The sequence below is a fragment of the Bactrocera latifrons genome, unplaced genomic scaffold (assembly GCF_001853355.1).
Source record: "Bactrocera latifrons isolate USDA-ARS-PBARC rearing strain unplaced genomic scaffold, ASM185335v1 scaffold_68, whole genome shotgun sequence".
NCBI classification, from domain to species: domain Eukaryota; kingdom Metazoa; phylum Arthropoda; class Insecta; order Diptera; family Tephritidae; genus Bactrocera; species Bactrocera latifrons.
The window spans coordinates 1,097,434-1,117,629 of record NW_017537356.1 but is presented as its reverse complement, the minus strand read 5'-3'; the positions used below and the strand labels follow the sequence as shown (position 1 = coordinate 1,117,629).

The window sequence follows — 20,196 nt, the reverse complement described above, 5'->3', positions numbered from 1 at the left end:
AATAGCTCTTTGTAGTGGCTGCTATGTGCAATCTGCAATCTGCTAGGAGGCTACACTTGCCGAAGCGCGCCCACAATTTCAATTGTTGCAATGCTCTTTAACACACGGAAACACATAATCCATGCATTCTCGTTCATCAGTCAGAAGCGTAATTCATTCAACTCGTTCATGCGAAGGACACCCTCAGACGGCGTTGTGCACTTCGTTTTCCTGTTTGAAGAGGTAAGCAAGCAAGGACTGAGGCCAAAGTTAAAGCCCTGCATGCGGCAACGGCAGTTAGACTACAAAAACAAAAAAGGAAAGAATAAATGCAAAAGCGAAGTTGTGCAGCTGTGACGAGGCAAGTCCGCCTGATAAGAGTTGCTTTGGGAGGCTTGCATTCCAAGTGCATTAATCACGCCCGTTTAGCAGGAAGAAAAGTCGAGCTATGTCGGCATAAAACTGCGGAAAAATTCGAATGCGGTGAAGCACAAAGTGAGAAACAAAGAAATATGTCCAAATGGGTGGGAGAAGTAAACAAGTTTGAGACGAGCTGCTGAGGTATGCAGATGATGCCAATGTAATTGGGCAACCTCACCTGCAACGCTCCTAAAGCAACTTTGCTCCTGCTCAGCAAGTGGTCAGTTATATTCACAAGGTCCAACAAGAGATATGTGCCTCATCTCATGAAAACTAAAATGTGCGTCTACATTGACGGTTGATGGGTTCATTACACTGCGTGTCTCATTTAAACTCACAAGCTGGCGCCAACTGAAAACTGCTAATAATGCCAAGGCCTTCTTCACACGTATTTATTACTTAAGAGCTAATAACCGAAAGACTTGAAGCATCTAACATCCAAAGTGGTTATAAAGAGTTCGTCTGTGGGCGGTTGCCCCAGCATGAGAGGTGCCAGAGTTCAGCATGCTACCGTCCGCGCTTAATGACACAGCGGATGGGATATTGATTGCAGTTGACCAGCGTTGTGCAAGGCAATTTTGCAGAACAAAGCAAACGTGAATGTAGCACACTGTACGAGGGCGCCATTCATACGACCGGCTCAGTCAATGACACTGATAACATTGTGTCTGCTGAAGCGGCGGTTGCATTGCAACCGTTTGAAGAGAGTACACTGAGTGGCTGTATGGTGACTGAGTTTCATTATGATAGGAACTCTCTAAAATTGTTCGAACTCGTCCATAAGTAATTTTCACATAAAATTTCTAATGCAAGCGTTTTAGACCACCTTAAAATACGGAAATTGCATTGTTTTATCGCGGTGCTTAAGTGCGGACAACACTTTCTACACGAAGAAAGAGCTTCACGGCGTTTCTTTTATAGCGCCAACTGGCAGCCAGCTTCCCGCGAAATCACCTCTCGACTGTCAAAGTACATCACCTCGAGACATGACATCGCGGCGCGAGAATCACCTCAGCACTGACCAGGCACGCTGCCTGCGTTTCTTTAATAGCGCCAACTGGCAGCCAGCTTCCCGCGAAATCACCTCTCGACTGTCAAAGTACATCATCTCGGGACTGTTAAACCACATGACATCGCGGCACGAGAATCAACTAAGGACTGGCCAGGAACGGTGCTAGCGTTTCTTATATAGCGTGACTTTTAAATCACATCACGGTCCCAAATTGAAAATTAAACAACTTGTTCTCTGGCTGTGGGCCAGTCGTCTGGACGCCAACATGCAACATCCAACATGTTACAGCGAACCGAACAGCATACATACTAAGTAGCTGGTCGCACAGAGGCGCAGCGCTGAGTATTTCTAGTCTGACAATGGAAGTGTGAATACCTTTGCGTAGACGAGCTGTTCAGCGTTAGCGGTCAGTGTCCGTTCATAGAAACATTTAGGACAAATTAAGTTTTAAAAAAATTAAAATTAAATTAATAAAGTGAAAAATAAGCAACATTTTTGCATCGTTAAATGAAAAGTACTCCGCCTTTAAGCATGTGCTAACTTAGACATTTGTGCGACTAGTATATCGCTGATTTAATAGTGAAACAATAGTGCGGTGTATGACGCTGTATTACTCTACTTTTCAAGCCATCAAGTGTTAAGGAAAATGCTTTTAGTGGAGTCTTATATAATGAAAACTCCCCCTTGTATTTCGCTGAGTTGAGTTCGGTTCGCACCAATTCAAAGAATTCTTCTTACTTCAGCACTTTTCCCCCCGTTTCTCCGGCACATATAGTATGTATGCGGTTCCAGGAGTATATATACATACATATCTACTTATATGTACATATATACAAAAAGTATATATTTGCGCAATCGAATTTCCGTGCGTGTATTTTCCATTGCGCTGCCAACTATAGTAGTGTCAAATGTAGTCTGCTCACAGGAAAATAAAAGTAAAAAAAGAACAAAAACAAACAAACACCGAGACATCGCAAAAAGGCAGACCAAACTAAAATGCCTTCACATCACGCTTTCTCAGTATTTCAGTGGTGACTTATGCGGCCGACACAAGATGATGCAATGGTGCTGTGGGTGGGGATGGCACCGGGACGATACGCCGTAACGAGTTGCCGGTTGGCATGCTAACCTAAAATATAAGCAAAAATGAAAAGCACAAGCGTATGCGGCCGCCCGCGTGCATGTAGAAGAAGATTACAAAGAATTGTATGAGTGTAAGGCATTATAATTACAACAAAGCATAACAAATACATGTTTGCTTGCTAAATGCCAACTAGAAAGGCGCATACATAAGAAAAAAGAAATATGCAAGAAGGGGGACAAAACAATAGTGCCACTTGTAAATAATCATACATATTACATCGTAAATATGTATGAACTTTTTACTATTGCGCACAGACACACACATTTACTTACTTAAAATGTATTAAGAACGCGCCTACATACCGCTCAGCAAGCATAAATTCAATCACACATTTAAAAAGCATGTCGTTGTAGGTGAAAAGCAGGAAAAATAATTTCGTAATGTCCATTAATATTTCGACGGGAGCGTACCAAAGCAGAACCACCCCCAGCGCGCGCACACACACAAAACACACTCCAACAAGCAATGGCTTGCGCTTCGAGCCCCTCATTGATGTTGTATTTGGGTTTTGCTATCGTAATGGATATTTACAAGTAAGCGGTTTCAGCAAACATTGCCTCCACTGCCTCCACCCATGTTTCGCATGTTTTCTTCTATTTCTGTGCGCTTTTTCCTACCATAAAAGCCGCTATATGCGCCGGCAGCTGGCAAGACGGGGCGGTTGACGCTTGTCGTCCAAAGAGGTCGTGCCACTGGCTTTGTGTGCGTAGACACCCACAACTGCTAGAAAGCCGGTCCGTGTTCGCATACACACCCGCAAATTCAGTTTTGCCTTTGTATATTGTGTAGTATAGCAGCAGGCGCATAGACAATAAGTTGCACCAGGCAACCATACAATCGAACATAACAACAACTCGAATCGTTACAAACATGTTGGTCTCTATCGTTTTCGTGCATTGCAAATCAGACACTACATGACACACTTCGCTCACCTCCGTTCTTCGCGTCATTCCATGTATTGTCTCTGCAGCACTACAGTGTACACTTAAAGCCACCATTGTGGGCGTGTACACATATACATATGCAGTTGTACGGCGGTGCTTGTGTCATATATTTATTTGATATACAAACACGTGCTTTGTAGGACAATTTTAAAGCTGAATAGACTCGAGCAGCTCTAAACTGAACCAATTGACTTTAGAAACTGGTCAGAAAGGTGATCGACACTTTGATGACGGACAGTGAGTTGTTATTCGGATATGTTGTACTTTGCTGTTCATACAACTGTATGTAATTCCTCAGCATAACCGAGAAATACGGATTCACAAGACCATTCCACGGCAGTCAGGTCTACGTAACCGGAACGGACGCGGACTTTTACCCGGCAGAATTCTCAAATTACAACAACAACGGATTGGACAAGTTTGCAGAGGAGCTTTCCAAGGTAGAAATACACTCGCCCGTCTGTATTTGTTTGCCATAAGCGCGAGAACCTGAAAACCGCCTGTATATGAGAGGGGAATTCCCTAAAGGGTTATCGCACACAAAAGCTTGTTCATAGGTATATGGCTGCAACTATTTAAATGGGGTTTTGGGGCTATTTAGCGTTTAACTAATACATTCAAGAGCTCTCTGCTGTTGACTCCCACCACAATGGCTGCAACTATTTAAATGGGGTTTTGGGGCTATTTAGCGTTTAACTAATACATTCAAGAGCTCTCTGCTGTTGACTCCCACCACAACACCACAGCACCACAAGCATAACACACCAACAATACTAACAACTTGAACTAGCAAACAGTATTAACTGCACACAAAGTAATTTCAAGTTGCGCTGAAGCTACGCCTTAGTTGTGCTCGTTCACGTTCAAGCCCTTCAGTGCTAGGTTTTGTCGGGGCTAATCGTAAGCGTTCGATCATTGAAAGATATATGAAAGATGTGGCATGTGTATTATCAGCGGTAGAAAAGCGTGACAGCCAGTTAGTTGTCACTGCGCTGAAGTAATTCATATTCAAACCAATAAACGGCAATTAAATTATGTACTTTATGTATTTATAATAAGCAAATAAGTCACAAAGAAAATGTTAGGTCAATTGGTGACTGACAACATGTCAAGCAAGAAAAACTTAAACTTCCAGCGGTGTCTATGACTTTTCTATTTTCTGATGTCACACACACACACACCTGCCGCACAGCCAACGTAGCGGTAATCGATTTTGATTTGTTGGGCAGTTATTTTGTGACAAAACATCTCGCATGTCCGGCTGGCATAACAATTAAAAACCAATTAATTTTACTCAATTTACTTGCGCAGAAGCAGCAATATTAGCACGCTAAACAATGAATGGTAATATCGCGATAACAGCCATTAAGAGGTGTTCGAATATGCGAATATTTATGTTTGCCGGGTAGTAAAAAGTGAAGAAAACTAATAAGCCCCAGAAGATATAAACATTGTAGTGGCAAAATCGTCATTAGACAGTGTCGTTGCAATGCCGAGGCAGTCGTTCGCATCGATTGGGGTTGCTTAACATTTATGCTTAGCTATTTGTGATAAACTTCGTTATTTGGCAGAAATTTTATTGCTCATACGCCCCGTCGCACTCTAACTAATGAGAGCTGGTTGTGCCGTTAACGCAACATGCAAACGAAATCACCTACGGAAAACGATAATTACGGTTCACAGTACCATTGCTTATACACATTTTTCACAGTTATCGTCTATTTTGCTACACATTGGGTGTTGAGTTTGGTTCGGCTCAGTGCTAATTTCGATTTGGTATACCATGAATACTAACTTTGGTGGTTCCGCTTTCGATATCCTACAGTGCTCGGACTCAGTTGCAGTGCTAACAGTTCATGGTTACTAGACTAAGCTACAGTTGGTCTATGTACATACATACATATGTGTAAATATATACACGATTATGTGTATGCGAGTTGCTAATCGGCGCCGTCTGCTGGGCAAATTGGGCAACGTATGGGTTTGGCAGGTACAGGCATTGGCGCTTAGTTAAAGTTTTCGACGAGGTAAACAATTCCATTTAGAGGTTAAATTTTCCCAAGCTGCTGCAAAACGCTTAAATTTACCTGGTCTATTATAACGGCAAATTATATTTTTTTTTCGTCCGGAGAATAAACTAAGCCAGACAGTTATAGTACAGAAAAACTTACCTGCAAAAAACTGAAGCCTTTAAGGATGCAGATAGTTAAATACAATAACTGTCACATTGACTAATCAATATTTATGATGAAACAGCGCAAAATGCGAAAATTCGTGAGGGTTCCTAATATCCCACATAATGTAGTATATATGGTAGTAATTCATTTATGCGAAATCTAAAAATAAAAAAAAATAATAAAAGTAAATAAGAGAAGGCGAAGAACAAATTTTTTTCTACTACTATATTTTATAAGAGAGGGAACCAGGAAAGAATATTACACCGCGCGTAAGTTATAAAGGGCGCTGTCAGTAACTTCCGTGCTAGGAGACACAGGCGCTCCATTGCAACGATGCGTTTAATTTTATACAGTTTTTGTTACATTCTTTATACAAACAGCAATTTATTCCAAAAAATACGTCAAAATACTAGACGGATTGTCCAGCCGTCCAGAGGAGTGCTTAATGGAAATTAGGGTTTGCAGTTGCGTATGCAAACATGTCAGGCTACAGCGCGTTCTTATGAAATCAAGTAGCCGACATGTCGAGTCAAGAGCCAAATCGAGAAGCAAACGACATTTGGTTGCTTTTATTATTTTCACAAGCAACAAACGTTTCGTATTTAATTATATTTATTTATTTATGTGGACGACATTGTTTGCCACCAAGCCTTTGTATGCACATCCGTTGCATGACACAACGACTGCTTGGTTGGCTTGTTGCATTGTTGCCTACACTTTGGTAATAACCTCGAGTTTATTGCCCTCAAGGGCATACGGTTGGTTACCGTGCAGTTCAGTGCGCCTGAAGCAACACAGCGCCTCAGTGCAGACGTGATTGAGAAAAAACTAAATGCCGTTGTGTTGAAGGCAGCGACGTGGATGCATTTGGAAAAGGCGAGATTAAATTATTTGAAATCACTACCGAAGTGGAGAAAAAAAATGTAAACTAAATATTAAGTTAGGGTAAACTTTCTGCGTCCGTGTTAAACATGAGTCATGTAATAGATATTTAGTGACTATGATGACCTAAATGTTACATATTCGACACACACAGCCAGATGCTCATAAAACCGTTCAATAAAAAACGCAGCACTTGTGCGTACAACATTCTAGTGCTACAAACCATATCACATACAAATCTACAATAAAAGCAGCGAAATAGAAGTCATAACTGCCAAGGAGTCAGAGCGTCCGAAATGGATGCGCGAAAACAGAAGCGGCTTGGCGCCGCGCCAATTGCATCGTTCGAGAAGTCGTTTGAGGACACGGCAGCAGCGGGCAACACGGCCCACACCAGCACAACAAGCGCTATGATAAGCAGCAGCTCAGTCACAGCAGCTACGGTTATACCAGCAGCGGCTTTCTCGGGTTCAACGAAGTTCAACGCGTCGCAGGAACATGAAGTGCTTGCCAAGGACATTCATAGCAATGGCGAGATGTTGGTAAGTCGTTTGTCGCATGCCACAACCAAAATAGATCACATACTTTTGAAAGGTTAATTTTACTTATGCTTGTATGTATATAATCCACTGTACAACAACTTGGTTGCTACGTAGAATTTGAATTTCTGAAGTTTTCTTGTGAAAAAAGAAAACCATCACAGTGCTTAGACGCCAGTGCGTCTGAGAAGTCTGGCGCGAATTATTGCTTTAATTAAAGTTAAATTTTATTTTGCGTGTAAACAAGCCAGCGGCGATTCGTTGCATACTCACACGCGCCACCTAATGCTTTTTGTAACTCGAATTCAAAGTCACGTGTCCGCAGTTGTCAAAAAGAGAAGGCCACCGCAAACCCAACGAAAACAATGCGCAGAAGGGCTGCTTGTCACATGCGAATGTAAACAAAAGGTTTAGCTTACTCTCTTCGGCATTGCCACAATATTTTTATCTCTCTTCAGCAATCGTGCAAAACGCTGCCATAGCTGACAATGTGCTGAACAAAAGCTTGTGAATTCAACAGAAAAGCTGTCGAAACGTTGCAACTAACAGCTGTGTGGCCGCGCACACATCCATCGACAATGTCACGCTTTATGCGCGGTTATGTGCAAGCTCTAAAGCGACTGGTCGCTAGCAGGTGTGTATTCGAAAAGCACGCGGACTTCCCAGCAAAGCTCACTTGCCCAGTTGCTAGACAAGCTGTCGTCGCCGCTGACAAGCTGCTGGCTGTCAGTTGGTGTTCGGTGCGTGCGTGAAGCAGCTACAGGAATCGCAGTCGCTGGGCTCGTCTGGAAGTGGTGAACTTCATTGCCACCTCCTTCGTCACCGCCACGCATATCTACTGTAAAAGCGGTATGTGTATCAGCATATTTGCACCCTTTGCCTACTTCTAGGCGCTTTAGCAGCTACTTTAACTAATCAAAAATCCAATACAAATTAAATGGAAGCACTTAAATTGACAACAAATACATGTGCAATTGAAAAGGTTTGCATGTAAAAGCCTCAAGCCTGCTATGTGCGTGAATTGGTTTTTCCTGTGCAGGGGTTATGGAGAGCTGGTGTCCAAAAATTTGCTCGTGCTGACCGAAAATGTGTGTGTACCTCGAAACTGAAAAACAACTTGAGATCTATATTTTTCGTGCGCGTGCAATCCTTCAACGGCAGTCTGCATTATTGTTTCTTCCAAACAAAAAATAGTTTTGTGTAAAATTCAAGAGTATAAATTTGGGCGCCTAAGCAGTACAAAACTCGGCGCTCTGTGAAGTGTCTAATCCAAGGATTCTGGATGAGCTCAAGTGCTAAAGGACGTGCATGGGAACTGAAATTTCTCACATAGCAACAACAAAGCATGAGCCCGTTCACTCACACGAACATCAAAACGCATGAGACAAAGGCAAAGCAAGATATTAGTGTTTTGTGAAGTTCAACACATTTGAAAAGGAATAAAAACGCGAAGATAACTGAAGAAGTCTTATATTGCACTTCAATATTTGATTCCTTTCACTTCGTCTAGTGAACTGTAAAGCTACTCGAAACCGTAGGCAAAAAGACAATAAGTGATGAGGGTGTCGGGGTGAGAGCTCCCGAGACAAGACGAGTCACTTTTTAGTCAAACTTATGTGCCTAAACTGGCTTAGCCGAGTATAAGTTTAAAGAGTTGTGAAAACCACAAATTATCGATGAAACCAAATGCAGTGAAAGGTGAACTTGCTAAAGATGCTGAAAATTTCTTTAATGCGTGTGTTCTTCGGAATGTGGAGTGACAAGAGTAGAACACAAATTTCTTTTGAATATGTAACCAGTGAATTTTGCTCAGCCAGCGGCGGTTGTGGTTTGCAGTGACGTTATCTGTACATTTTCCTTTGACAGTTAATTAAATTGAAAAGTTTTGAAAGTGGCAAGTTTCAGATGCGATGAAAGCTTCGACAATCGAAAATGAAGGAAATCAATTTAATTACAAAAAATGTGTACAGATATGCGGGAACGTTGTGCTATAAATAAAATTATGTCGTGCTATTAAATACGCCGTTTGCTGTCATGCTCAAGGATGAAATCTATAAAGCAATGACAACACCGGAAGCGCCACTCACAAGTGTATAGGAAATGAAAGTGCATTGGCAAACTTTTTGTGAAGAAGCTGATGAACACACATATATATGCATATATACATTTATATATAAGTGTTCAATGAAATGTTAATTCTATTTACCGTAGCGTAGCGCTGAAAGGCCCTTCTTGTCTTGGCCTTACAAATAAAACTCTAGCAAAAGTTAGTTTTCTTAAATATTAGAGAAGTAAGTTAATTGCTTCAGCCGAAAGCCTTTGATGCTAGCGCTGCGTACTTTAGTTTATTTAATAATTTGTTTATYATGTAAGCTTTAATAAAAWAAAAAAAAAAAAGTTAATTGCATATATCGATATGAGTTCCCCTGCGGCAAGTCACTGTCGTTTACTTTATAAATTGAGACTCTAGCCCAGCTGTGTCGAATTGAAGTTTATAAATAGTCATTAAGTATGCACTTCGACATAAGTTGATCTCAAATTAACGGCTCTTTAAAATACACAACGTTGTTGTTGTTTTTTTTGTAACTCATATTTTTCTTCTGCACAGATGGAGCCACGCGAGCACGTTAATAAAACATCTGCGGACACAGCAACCGCAATAGAAAAAGCAAGAAATGCCCAAGCAGAACAACCTAGTATTGGCGTATCGTTGTCGGGAAGTGCTGTTGTTGCAACAGACGCCATTGCTGCCGCCGCTGCAGTCAGCCCAAGCAATAGAACTAAACAAGAAGTCAACAATACAAGGCGACCACCTGCTTTAAAGGCGACCACCTGCGCCAGCACTACAGCAGGTGGCGGCGACACTGTTGGCCCGCCTCAAACGCAGCATCAGCAGCTGGCGGCTGGAGTTGAAGGCGCATACAAAGGAGCCACTACGCTTGCCGCACCATCCACACCCCGCATCGAACTAAGTCGTGCATCGTCGTCATCGCATCACGAAGAGGACAGCCGGGAAAGCAGTCCGGAGAATGTGTTCGAACAGGTGATGATAATGCGAGAAATGCGATTTGTAAATATGTATGTATATTAAATGTGCATGAATCTTGATGTCGCTGTGAGTGAGTGCGAGCTAGTGTGTAAGCTAGCCGTTGGTGTTCAAAGTAACACCAGTTTGGCTTTGCTCTACAACTGATATCTCTAGTAGGATGGGTGGATGTGTGGGTGAGCGAATGTTTGCAGTTTTTGCTTGAAATTTTCCCTCGTTCTTGCCATAATTATCACACATTTCTACTCACACACATCCACATCTTGTCGCGTCGCACAAAAGAGCACACATTAATGTCTAACTGCCGTTATTGAATTTACTTCCCGTTGCTGCCTTCAATCGTTAACAAGAACACAACTTCCAACATTAAAGCTCTGCATCTGCATCTTTCCCCTCGCACATGCTTTTCTGCACGTTTTTGAGCTGCTTCACCCGCTCGCGTCCTTTTTAGTAGCTAGCGCAGTGTGCACGGTTGGTGTATGGGTTTCACTTTCTTGCACCTTTCCTACTGCTCATTTCGTTTTGTGGGTTAATGAGTTCAGTTAGGAAGTAGACCAACTACAATCAGAACATAGCAGGAAGTAGACCAAAAGAAACAAAGCATAGTGTGTAGAGTGACGGGTGACCTAAACTCTATCATACTGAACCCAAAACAATTAACCTTCCTATACACAAATACTCGATTGTGTTCTGTTATTTCCCTTAAACTTTCTTCTTTGGCAATTCCAAGTGAAGCCAGATCCGTCTCCATCTGGTCTTTCCAACGGAGTGGAGGTCTTCCTCTTCCTCTGCTTCCCCCAGCGCGTCGAATACTTTCAGAGCTGGAGTGTTTTCATCCATTCGGACATTATCTAGCCAGCCTAGCCGCCGTCTTTTAATCCGCTGAATTATGTCAATATCGTCATATATCTCATACAGCTCATCGCTCCATTGAATGCGGCATTCGCCGTGGCCAATGCGCAAAGGACCATAAATCTTTCGCAGAGCTTTCCTCTCGAAAACTCGTAACGTCGACTCATCAGATGTTGTCATCGTTCAAGTCTCTGCACCATATAGCAGGACGGGAATAATGAGTGACTTATAGTGTTTTGTTTTTATTCGTCGAGAGATGTCTTTCCCTAAAACTTTAGCGAAAGTTATATTTATGATAATTTCTGTCACAAATTTTTGTATAGGCGATTGTTTTCTGGCTGTCTTTGGAATATGTCAAGAAACTGTTGACTGTGACCCACTTTAGAAATGTGTAAACTCATTCAACGGTTCTCAAACTAATGTCAAGCAGCAGTGCAAACAAAGGCAAAGGCAAGAAAGTAACAACTTAAAACAAACCGAATTTCCGCTATGTGGAAAAACAGGATGAAAAGCTATTATTATTAACAGTTAGCTTGTATTATTTCTACCATTGCTTGTTGGTTGTAAGTACAAGTTGCAATTGTGATATCCCAGCCACTGCGCTTGTTGTGTAGTCGCCTGCACTTCTTTCCTTGTACTGTCAGCAATTGTTTTCGGACGATTGTTTTGCTGTGTGCCCTAAATGTGATAGACCTCACCGAGCTGACGTTAAAAGCACCCAACCGTCCTGGCGGCACATCAACACATGCACCAATCTCGAATAGCATGGCTGAGTGAATGCAACCTGAATGGGGTGGACGACTTGCCTGTTGCTGAAGTTTTACAGCAGCGCTTAAAATTAATTGCGCACAAATACACATATACGTATTACATGTGGTGCACAAGAGCCAAATGAAAGCAAGCGACGGAAAATTTACTTTTCGCAAAACATCTACCTTGCCTTCACTCGCAAAAACTCGCACAGTTGCTCTTGTGTGGGCGAAGGAAAATCAGTATAAAGTATAAAGTGCATGACCCACTCAACTTGCAGTTACCGCAGCAGCACTCAATAGTTTTGAAAAGTTCTGATCTTCACTAAAGCGTAAATGGGAGTAAATGGGAGCACCGCCATAAAGCACTCAAGAAGTCGAAGATAAGTTCTGCATTTATTGAAAGAAATTTTAGCATTTTTTTTATGGCAGACGCCAAGCATAAATAAGACATCAGTTTTTCAGCGTGTTCTCACGCCTCGACTCATTTCGAAAGAGTAATTGGCATCTTTAAGCAAATTTGGCTTAATTAATTTAATTAAATTAACTTAATTTGCTTACGACGTCATAAAAAGTTGGCACGTTTCTCGGATTTCAACGCCACAACCCTTTCGCCTACAACTCATCTGACACTTGAATGCCTACTAATTGCGCACCCGCATTCCTTTGCCGCACCGCTGCCCAGCCGAGCTCCACAGTCACACATTTATCAGAACGCGGCTGATAATTTTATAACGACGCATGGGATTAGTATCCGTAGATTATTATTATTGTTATTGTTGTAAGGCATTTAATGTACACACACACACTAATGCCCCATACATACGTGCACGTGAGCATTTACATATGTCACCAATTTGAACACATCTATGCTCCGAGCGCTCAATCTTGTAAAAGTGTGAACAAAACGCTTGACACACACACACACACGTACATAATTATAAATCCACGCGCTCTTAATACATATGCATAAGATTGTCTGTGTGTATGTGTAAATCACTTTCGACACTGACACTTGGAAAGTAAATTTTTCTTTGCTTTTCTCTTTTCTTCTTCTTCCTTTACATGTTTCTATTCATCCCTTTTATTAAATATACATATACACGCCATTCATTCGCCTTGTTTTATGTGCAAATTGGTACACGCTCCGTCACCCGCTCACCTACACTCCCTTTTTGTTGCACACTTTTGGGTTCACTCCGCTTTGTGTATAACGACATTAAATTCCACAAAAATCACCGTTATATATTCGCGCTTTTGACTTTGTTTTTTGTTTTCAAAATTGTTGTCGCGTTTTGATTTTTTTGTTGGAAATTTTTTGCTATAAAAATGATAATCAAATGAAGGTTGGCACTGGCACCCTACAGGAAACAATCGGACTGGGCTTTCGCGAAGAGGGCGCCCTGGAGCTGCGAAGCTCAACCGAGGAATTGTACTTTATGGATCCGGAGCAGAAGAAGGAGGAGCAGGAGAAGATACAACAACAACAGGTAATTTCAAATTATTAAATTGTTACTTACTCTTTACTTTAAATGAAAGCGAGCAAATGAGCTCAAAAAAAACTGTTACCCGGGCGCCGCTAAGATAAACAAAAAGTTGCTCCAATGCTACAGTCGCTTCATTTTAGAACGGCGCTGGTTTGGGCGAAAAGGAAAAGTATTTATATAAATTTGGGGAGAGCAGATCGATTTCTAAGCTTGTCGCAATATAATACTCGCAATTGTATGTGGTAGCATAAGTGGAGCATGCCATTCACATATATATATACAGTTATTTACATATGTGTATGAGGAGGAAACAGAAAATGTTGCAGCGCCAATGTTAACGTTAAAATCATTCAGATATTGCAATGCTGATGACACGCACTAGAATCAGTTGGTCTACTTTAGTGTGCAATTTCTGTTTAGCGAGCTGCTCAATTGAAAACTATAACAGTTTCGAAATTCCCATGCAACAAAAAATCATGGATATTGTAGGAAACGCACACACTATTATATACATGTAAATGGCATAGTTGGGTTTGCCATCGCACGACATCATTCATTTTGTGAATTTTTATTGTGCCACTGTTACTGTTTGCGTTGTTGGCTCTTACCCAACTGAAGAAACGATAAGAGAACCTTATTTTATATGATCCTATAACCAGAAAATTGATTATAGGCACATAAGTAAGCATACGTTATACGTGGTCTTGTTGGAAGTTGTCCATAACTGTAAGTCATAATTTTTAAGAACTCCATTTTTTATATCAAGGCAGTGCGCTTTTATAGCATAATCAGGGCTTCAACTGGTCCCCAACTCCCTCATAGTGCCCTCAACATTTGCACAATAGCTTGTGCCAGCTTCATTAAGACTTTTATAACTTAATTTCGCCTTCATGTTCTACTCTTGTTTCTGCCATTTTTTTGTTTGTTGTAGTTCTCACCTCAGTTTACTGTTTGTCCTTAATCGAATAAGTCAACAATGTTTCTCTGTTCTTTATTTATTTCATTTACTTATCTCGCTTGAGTCTTTCCGAACTGTCTGCCAGAGTTTTGTAAATTCATAAACCGCCAACATAGACTGGGTATCATTTACGACGTTGTCTGCTATTCCGTGGCAGTGAGTCTCAGAATTTCTGCAGCGGTTCTTGACAACTTATTGTATTGCTTGTCTGTCAGTAAGATCACTTGGCTTGGTAATTATAATTCAATTGTAAGTGGTCGCAACCGGTTTTGGACATACTCGTACACATTTATTTTTGTTTTGTTCTTTCACTACTCGTTATCCGCTTAACTTTTTACACTTACATTGTTTTTGGTTTTATTTTAGCAAGTAAAACGCTCCTCCCCGCACATCTTCAAATTCGACGATCATCAAAGCTATTTGCAACAACACCAGCGTAAAGACTCGGCCAGTTCCGAGGTCGCTGCATTGCTTTGTATTTCCGGACGCACAAGTCGCATATCTAGTGTTGGCAGTCAGGGTTCAGCTGTGAGTCGACTCTCAGCGGTATCGGGCGTTTCACGTTCACCTTCACCTCATCGCATGCTTTTGGAAACATCATTTTGTGGTCCAAAGCCTTTGGAAAACGTAGTGGACGGTCGAGTTTCAACCACAATTGAGCCACCGACTGTTGAATTACTTGAGCAAGTTTTGCTGTCACGCAAGCACGATCCAACACAGGCAGTTTTGGCAGAAGGTATTACAGTGGAGAGTTCTCCGAAGAAGAAGGCGACATTGCTATCAAACGGTGAAGCTAAACCGCCAATGAAAAGTACTAAGAAAGCTGAGCGACCCAATGCTGTAGCTATTGCAGCTGGTGGTGTGGCAAAGCCAGTTATGGGGACTCAGCGAAAAAGTAGTAAAAGCCCTGGACAAATGGTAATTGGAAAAACACCCAGCGGCACCGAGTATATACGCATTAACCTGAAGCCTGACTATATGTATAACGACAAAGGTATTGCCCCCCATGAGAAAATTGTGGAGGCTCCTAACAGCATTGCTCCCCTTTATTCGCGGAGTCAAAAGAAACCTGCTTCATTAAGTTTAGGTCGGACCGCTGTGGATGAAAATCGGCTTACACCCACGGCTAGTCCTAAACCCACGAGACATGGCGCTTTGACTAAGGATACACATGGTAGTCGTTCACCTTCACCAGCCACTGTTTCAGTTTCGAGAAAGAGTTCATTTAGTTCGCTGTTTCGACTAGGCGGTAAAGACTCACCTGATTCACCCCGTGAACGTTCACGATCCCGCAGTAAAAGTAAAGAACGCCCGACGCCGCAGTCACAAAACGTTACACCAAGTAAACAGAAATCCGTTTTAGCGATTTTTAAACCAGGAAAACGTGGAAGTAATGCAGGCGCCGATGCTAAATCTTCGAAGAGCTCGTCACCTATCGATGGGCATGAGCTTCAGCAACAGATGCAACAAATGCGCAGTAAGTCACATACTCCATCATCGACTACCACTGGAGGTGGATCTCGCCCTGCCAGTAGGTTACGTTATTACGATGAACCTGTGGAAGGCGTAATACACATACCTCTTCATACCCCACCAGAGGAAAAAGAGGCACGCAAGTTATTGCACGGTATACAACAGCTCAATGTCGAGCCGATGCGTCCGGTTCCAACTGCAATAACTGCTAGCCAGCTTGCTGCGGCCGCTGCTGCTTTGAAACCAGTGGGCCCTCGTAAAGGTTCGGGAAGTGGATCTTCAGGTAGTGGCCAATCGCAACCACGGTCACAACAGGTGGAAAAACTACAACGCCTTGAAAATCTTGATGCAATATACACTCTTTCACAGGAAGATGACAATAAAGAACGTACATGGAGCCTAGAAGTGAACAAGTATAGCTCACAGGACTCACAGGAGACAGCTGGTTCTGAAACCAGCTATGCAAGTGCTATAAAAGTCAATATTCGTTCAAATTTGGCCAACGTTAAAGAAAATGTTGTGCAAGAAAATGGCATGGCAGCAGAAGCCGAAATTCATCGTTTACCCGCTGTGGATAGTGGCGGTGAGACAAAGATCGTTGAGACTGTAGCTACAGTCAATCTAAACATTACACAAGTTCAGCCTGAAAATGAACATACAAAAGAAAAGCGTCGATTACTTTTCACCACACGTTTAGGTTCAGGAAGTCAGGATCCAATATTTTCTACACAATTTAGTATTTCTAAAACCGAAAGTCAATCCAGCCAACTTTCAGAGCAGGTTCAAGAGACAATAACAGAAAGCCCTGGCTCAGAAACTTTACACAGGCAAGGCACAGTAATTCGTCGCTCAGAGGAAGAAGTGGAATTAAATGCTACAACAAAGATACAGGATTCTAAAGAGCCGACAAAATTGCCACCGAAGCGTCGCAGCTCTACAGAGGTTTCAGCTCGGCGGCAGAAATCGATTTCCACGTCAGAAGACGAAAAGCATATTGTGCAAACAACAGTGACTGCCGTGGTTATGCGTCGTAAGGAATCACATGAGGAACCACGCAGAAAATCACGTTCTACTTCCGAAGACGATGCAGATGCTGGTGGTGGTATTGTGAATCAACGACATTCACGTTACTTGGAAAATTTCGATGTGCGAAAAAAGTATCATGAGAATGTGCCACGGAAACCTAAAAGGCAAAGTGTTTCGGAACCAAAACATGGTGACAGCACGGAAGATGCGATTGTTCACGTTGCAGAACAGCGCGATGACCAAAAGTTATCAAAACAATATCAGCAACGGAAACCGACACTGCCTCAACCACCACCACCATCTACAGCTCCTTCACCATCACCTCCCCCAACTGCTCCATCTGTGTCTGGAAGTTGTTCGCCAATGCCCACACAACGTGTACCGCGCTCACAATCACAGTCACCAGTAGATCGCTCCGGAAAACAAACACCCGTTAAACCACCTCGAACCTCTACACCCACACGTCGCTCACAAGGCTCTCACGTCGTAACAGAAAGACAATCAATGCCTTCAACCGATGAACCAGTCGAATCATCTGAAAGCGAACGAGACTCGGACCTAGCTGGCGGCTCGTCAGCTGCAGCCGATCTTAAGCGCCGGCATTTGCCTCGTCATGTTGGCACAATTGAAGATCACGAAAGCACAGGACTCGTGTCGCAAGAGTCTTTTGACGAGCTTCCTTATGTGCCAACCACGTTACCAGAGGAACGTGCACATGGTGTGCCACTTGTTTCCATGAAAGATCGAGCCAATATGGAATTGAAAACATGTCCCGTGGAGCGACCACGCTCAACTACACCGCTGAATCCCTCACACTTAGAGGAATATTGTGGAATAGTTACACCTCAGGAACAAACATACGAACTTAGCGGTTCAGTTCCAGTTCGTGGTGAAAAACTCCGAATAAGTTTACCACGAAAAGACTCTACAAAAGAACGAGTACAAAGCGCAAAGTCCCCTCGACGACCTTCTAATACCAGCGGCAAGTCCTGGTTTGAGTTTGCCGAGGAAGGTCTTCGTGCTACTTCGTCTAATTTGGAACGTAAGGATTCCAATAAACAATTGCTACAGCAGCAGACACAACCCGAATTGGAAATCAAAACCAAAGTTGCTGTAAGCAAAGCGACAACAACTACCGTGCAGACTACGCAAACACAAATCACACCAACGTCGGGCAATACAACAACACAACGAAAACTCTCCGGACATTGGATAGATTTCGAAAATATACCAGAAAAGCGCAAGCCACCAAAACGAATCACGGCTTTACCCAAAGATGGTGTAGTAACTAGCAATAGCAGCAGCCGAGTTCATGCCACCACATCGAGTGTTCAACATATATCGCAGCCCCAAACGCATACACATGGTCATGGACATGGACATGATCATCAACAAGCACAACCTGATGTCACAATGGATGGCAAAATTCATTACAACTATGTAAAGCCGGAGGATTGTCAATGTGAGTGTCATGAAGCCAAACGTGAAGGTGGCACAGGCGCTGGAACAGACGACAACGCGAGCGCAGCAGCTGCAGAAGATGAGGTGGAGGGTGTCACAAGCAGCAAATCCATAACCAGTGTTGATCTGCTACAACAAGGAGAAGACATGTTGCCATTACTGGATCCCGACACTCAAGATGGAATTGAACCAAGGTAACTTCTCGAAATGAATTTATATACCATTAACTCATTGTTCTTTTTAGCGACTCGTCGCGTGAGTATAGTTGCTACACGGATGACGAGATGGACGTGCCAATACGACGGGCAAGTTCAAGTCGCTCAAAAGGGAGTTCCTCTAAGGTATGTACAGATCAAAATTATTTTCACGAATCCGAGCTTGATCATGCCTTTTATTTTCAGTTGGACGAGTTTCCGCGGCGTGATGTTTCGCACAGTCCCCGAAATCGAAAGTTTCCAGACAATCGCAAGTGAGGCCGTTGACGATTCAACAACGTGTTGCTGGATTCACCTCTCACGCGTATTAGGTCCTTAAGTTAAATTTCTTATGAGGAATTTTTAGCTTACTTAGATAACACTCGAATGCCTTTCTGTTTTGTTAGCGCGGTTTTAACTCGTAGTTTTCCTTTAAAATCAGCTAGTAAAATATTATAATATATATCTACATTTAAATAGTTAAATTTGTGAGGTTTTGTTGGGGCGACCAGATGCTTAGAATATGTTAATGCTTTTTGTATAAAAACACATCTACTTGAGGACTAATTGTTTATATTAACTTAAGCTATTAATCATTTCAAAATGCCATCTATCGTTATCGGACCAAGGCACATTGAAAGGACAGCAGGCAATATTTGGAATTTTTAATTTCACGCTTCATTTTATTATTTTCGTGCTCCTGCTGTTAACTCTGCAGGGTTCCTTGCGTGACATAGAAAATCGAATACTTTTTCTTGTGAACAAAGAGACTTATAAGATGAACATTGTTTATGCTCTAATATCAGAAGTTATTAATCACTTTACAAATATGAAATCAGCTAGTGCTTGCATACATATTTATAACTATTACAACTACAAGTATATACATACATTAATACATATTCAAATTACATTCATACATACATACATACATACATATTGTACCAATTACTTGCCGATAAGTACATGGATTAAGCTTAGTTAATTGAGAATTTTAAAGAATTTTGGTGTACAGACACTAAAACCAAACAGACAGAGAAATATTTTGAATGAAATATTCAAGTGCTTGGTATTACACCTTGCTGAATGCTTTCGAAAATTTGAAACAAACACAATGCTAATGAACCGTTTCCCAAGGTGTTCGCATCCAGTTTCACAAGTAACTTCGATGGATTAGATAGCAGAATATCAAAGTACCAAAGTATTAGCAATTAGATTAGTAGCAAATGGAATTTTAAACTAAGATTTGAAAACTTCTTATGATATTACTGGCTCCTTTAGGAATAGGAATTGTGCGGAACCCGATAAAGTTATTTGAAAAATATCAATAAGTAAGCGTTGTTGTTGTTGTTGCAATAGAGTGTAAGCAAAAGAGATCCTATTCAAAGTTCTAGATGTTTATGCGTGTATTTTTGTAACAACATATAAAACCTGAACCCCCGTAACGTTAGCGTACAAGCAACCGAAGGAGTACTAGACGCCCATAAATCCTCCCGCAAATTAAAGTGAAAAAGCCTACACTGACCGGCTTCTCGTTAAATCACTAAGCGCAAACAAGTAAAAAATGTGCACTAGTGTTATAAACCAGTTCTTTCCCGTTCAAGTAACCCAAGCTTCGTTTGAGGCCACTAAATAAAGCTTTTGGTATTTACTGTGACTGATAATCACTTACTTAAACTTCGAGAAATTTTCAGCTTTCTAGCGCTATATTTTGGCTAACTGGCTAACTATGCTACCACTATTCACCATTGTCGTCAATATTTCCATTTCGAAACAACTTTTTCTAACTGATTTCTGTTCATAATATGCAGGAGCGGATACATGGTTCCAAAAAGTTAAAAGTTATATGTACA

At 41.8% G+C, this 20,196-nt stretch overlaps 1 protein-coding gene across 4 annotated transcripts; it reads left to right on the top strand.

Moving 5' to 3' along the window:
* The first annotated feature begins 55 nt into the window (after positions 1-55).
* Positions 56-19,497, top strand: LOC108975655 (serine/arginine repetitive matrix protein 2). Of its 4 annotated transcripts, XM_018944325.1 has the most exons (7): positions 56-1,817; positions 6,713-7,100; positions 9,706-10,140; positions 13,091-13,234; positions 14,556-18,343; positions 18,394-18,490; positions 18,551-19,497. In XM_018944325.1, exons 2-7 carry the CDS (start codon positions 6,855-6,857, stop codon positions 18,620-18,622), a joined length of 4,782 nt encoding a protein of 1,593 aa, XP_018799870.1. In that variant the 5' UTR covers positions 56-1,817; positions 6,713-6,854; the 3' UTR covers positions 18,623-19,497. The 4 variants fall into 4 exon arrangements, with proteins under 4 accessions (XP_018799870.1, XP_018799871.1, XP_018799869.1 ...); XM_018944326.1 differs by lacking the exon at positions 56-1,817 and having other exon boundaries at positions 6,627-7,100; positions 13,112-13,234; XM_018944324.1 differs by lacking the exon at positions 56-1,817 and having other exon boundaries at positions 6,627-7,100.
* The last annotated feature ends 699 nt before the right edge of the window (positions 19,498-20,196 follow it).

Bases quoted from the DNA above. Each gene is read 5' to 3' on its own strand.
- LOC108975655 (XM_018944325.1), top strand. From the start codon at position 6,855: ATGGATGCGCGAAAACAGAAGCGGCTTGGCGCCGCGCCAATTGCATCG. The intron at 13,235-14,555 runs GTAATTTCAAAT...GTTTTATTTTAG, and splicing joins AGAAGATACAACAACAACAG to CAAGTAAAACGCTCCTCCCC. The intron at 18,344-18,393 runs GTAACTTCTCGA...TGTTCTTTTTAG, and splicing joins CAAGATGGAATTGAACCAAG to CGACTCGTCGCGTGAGTATA.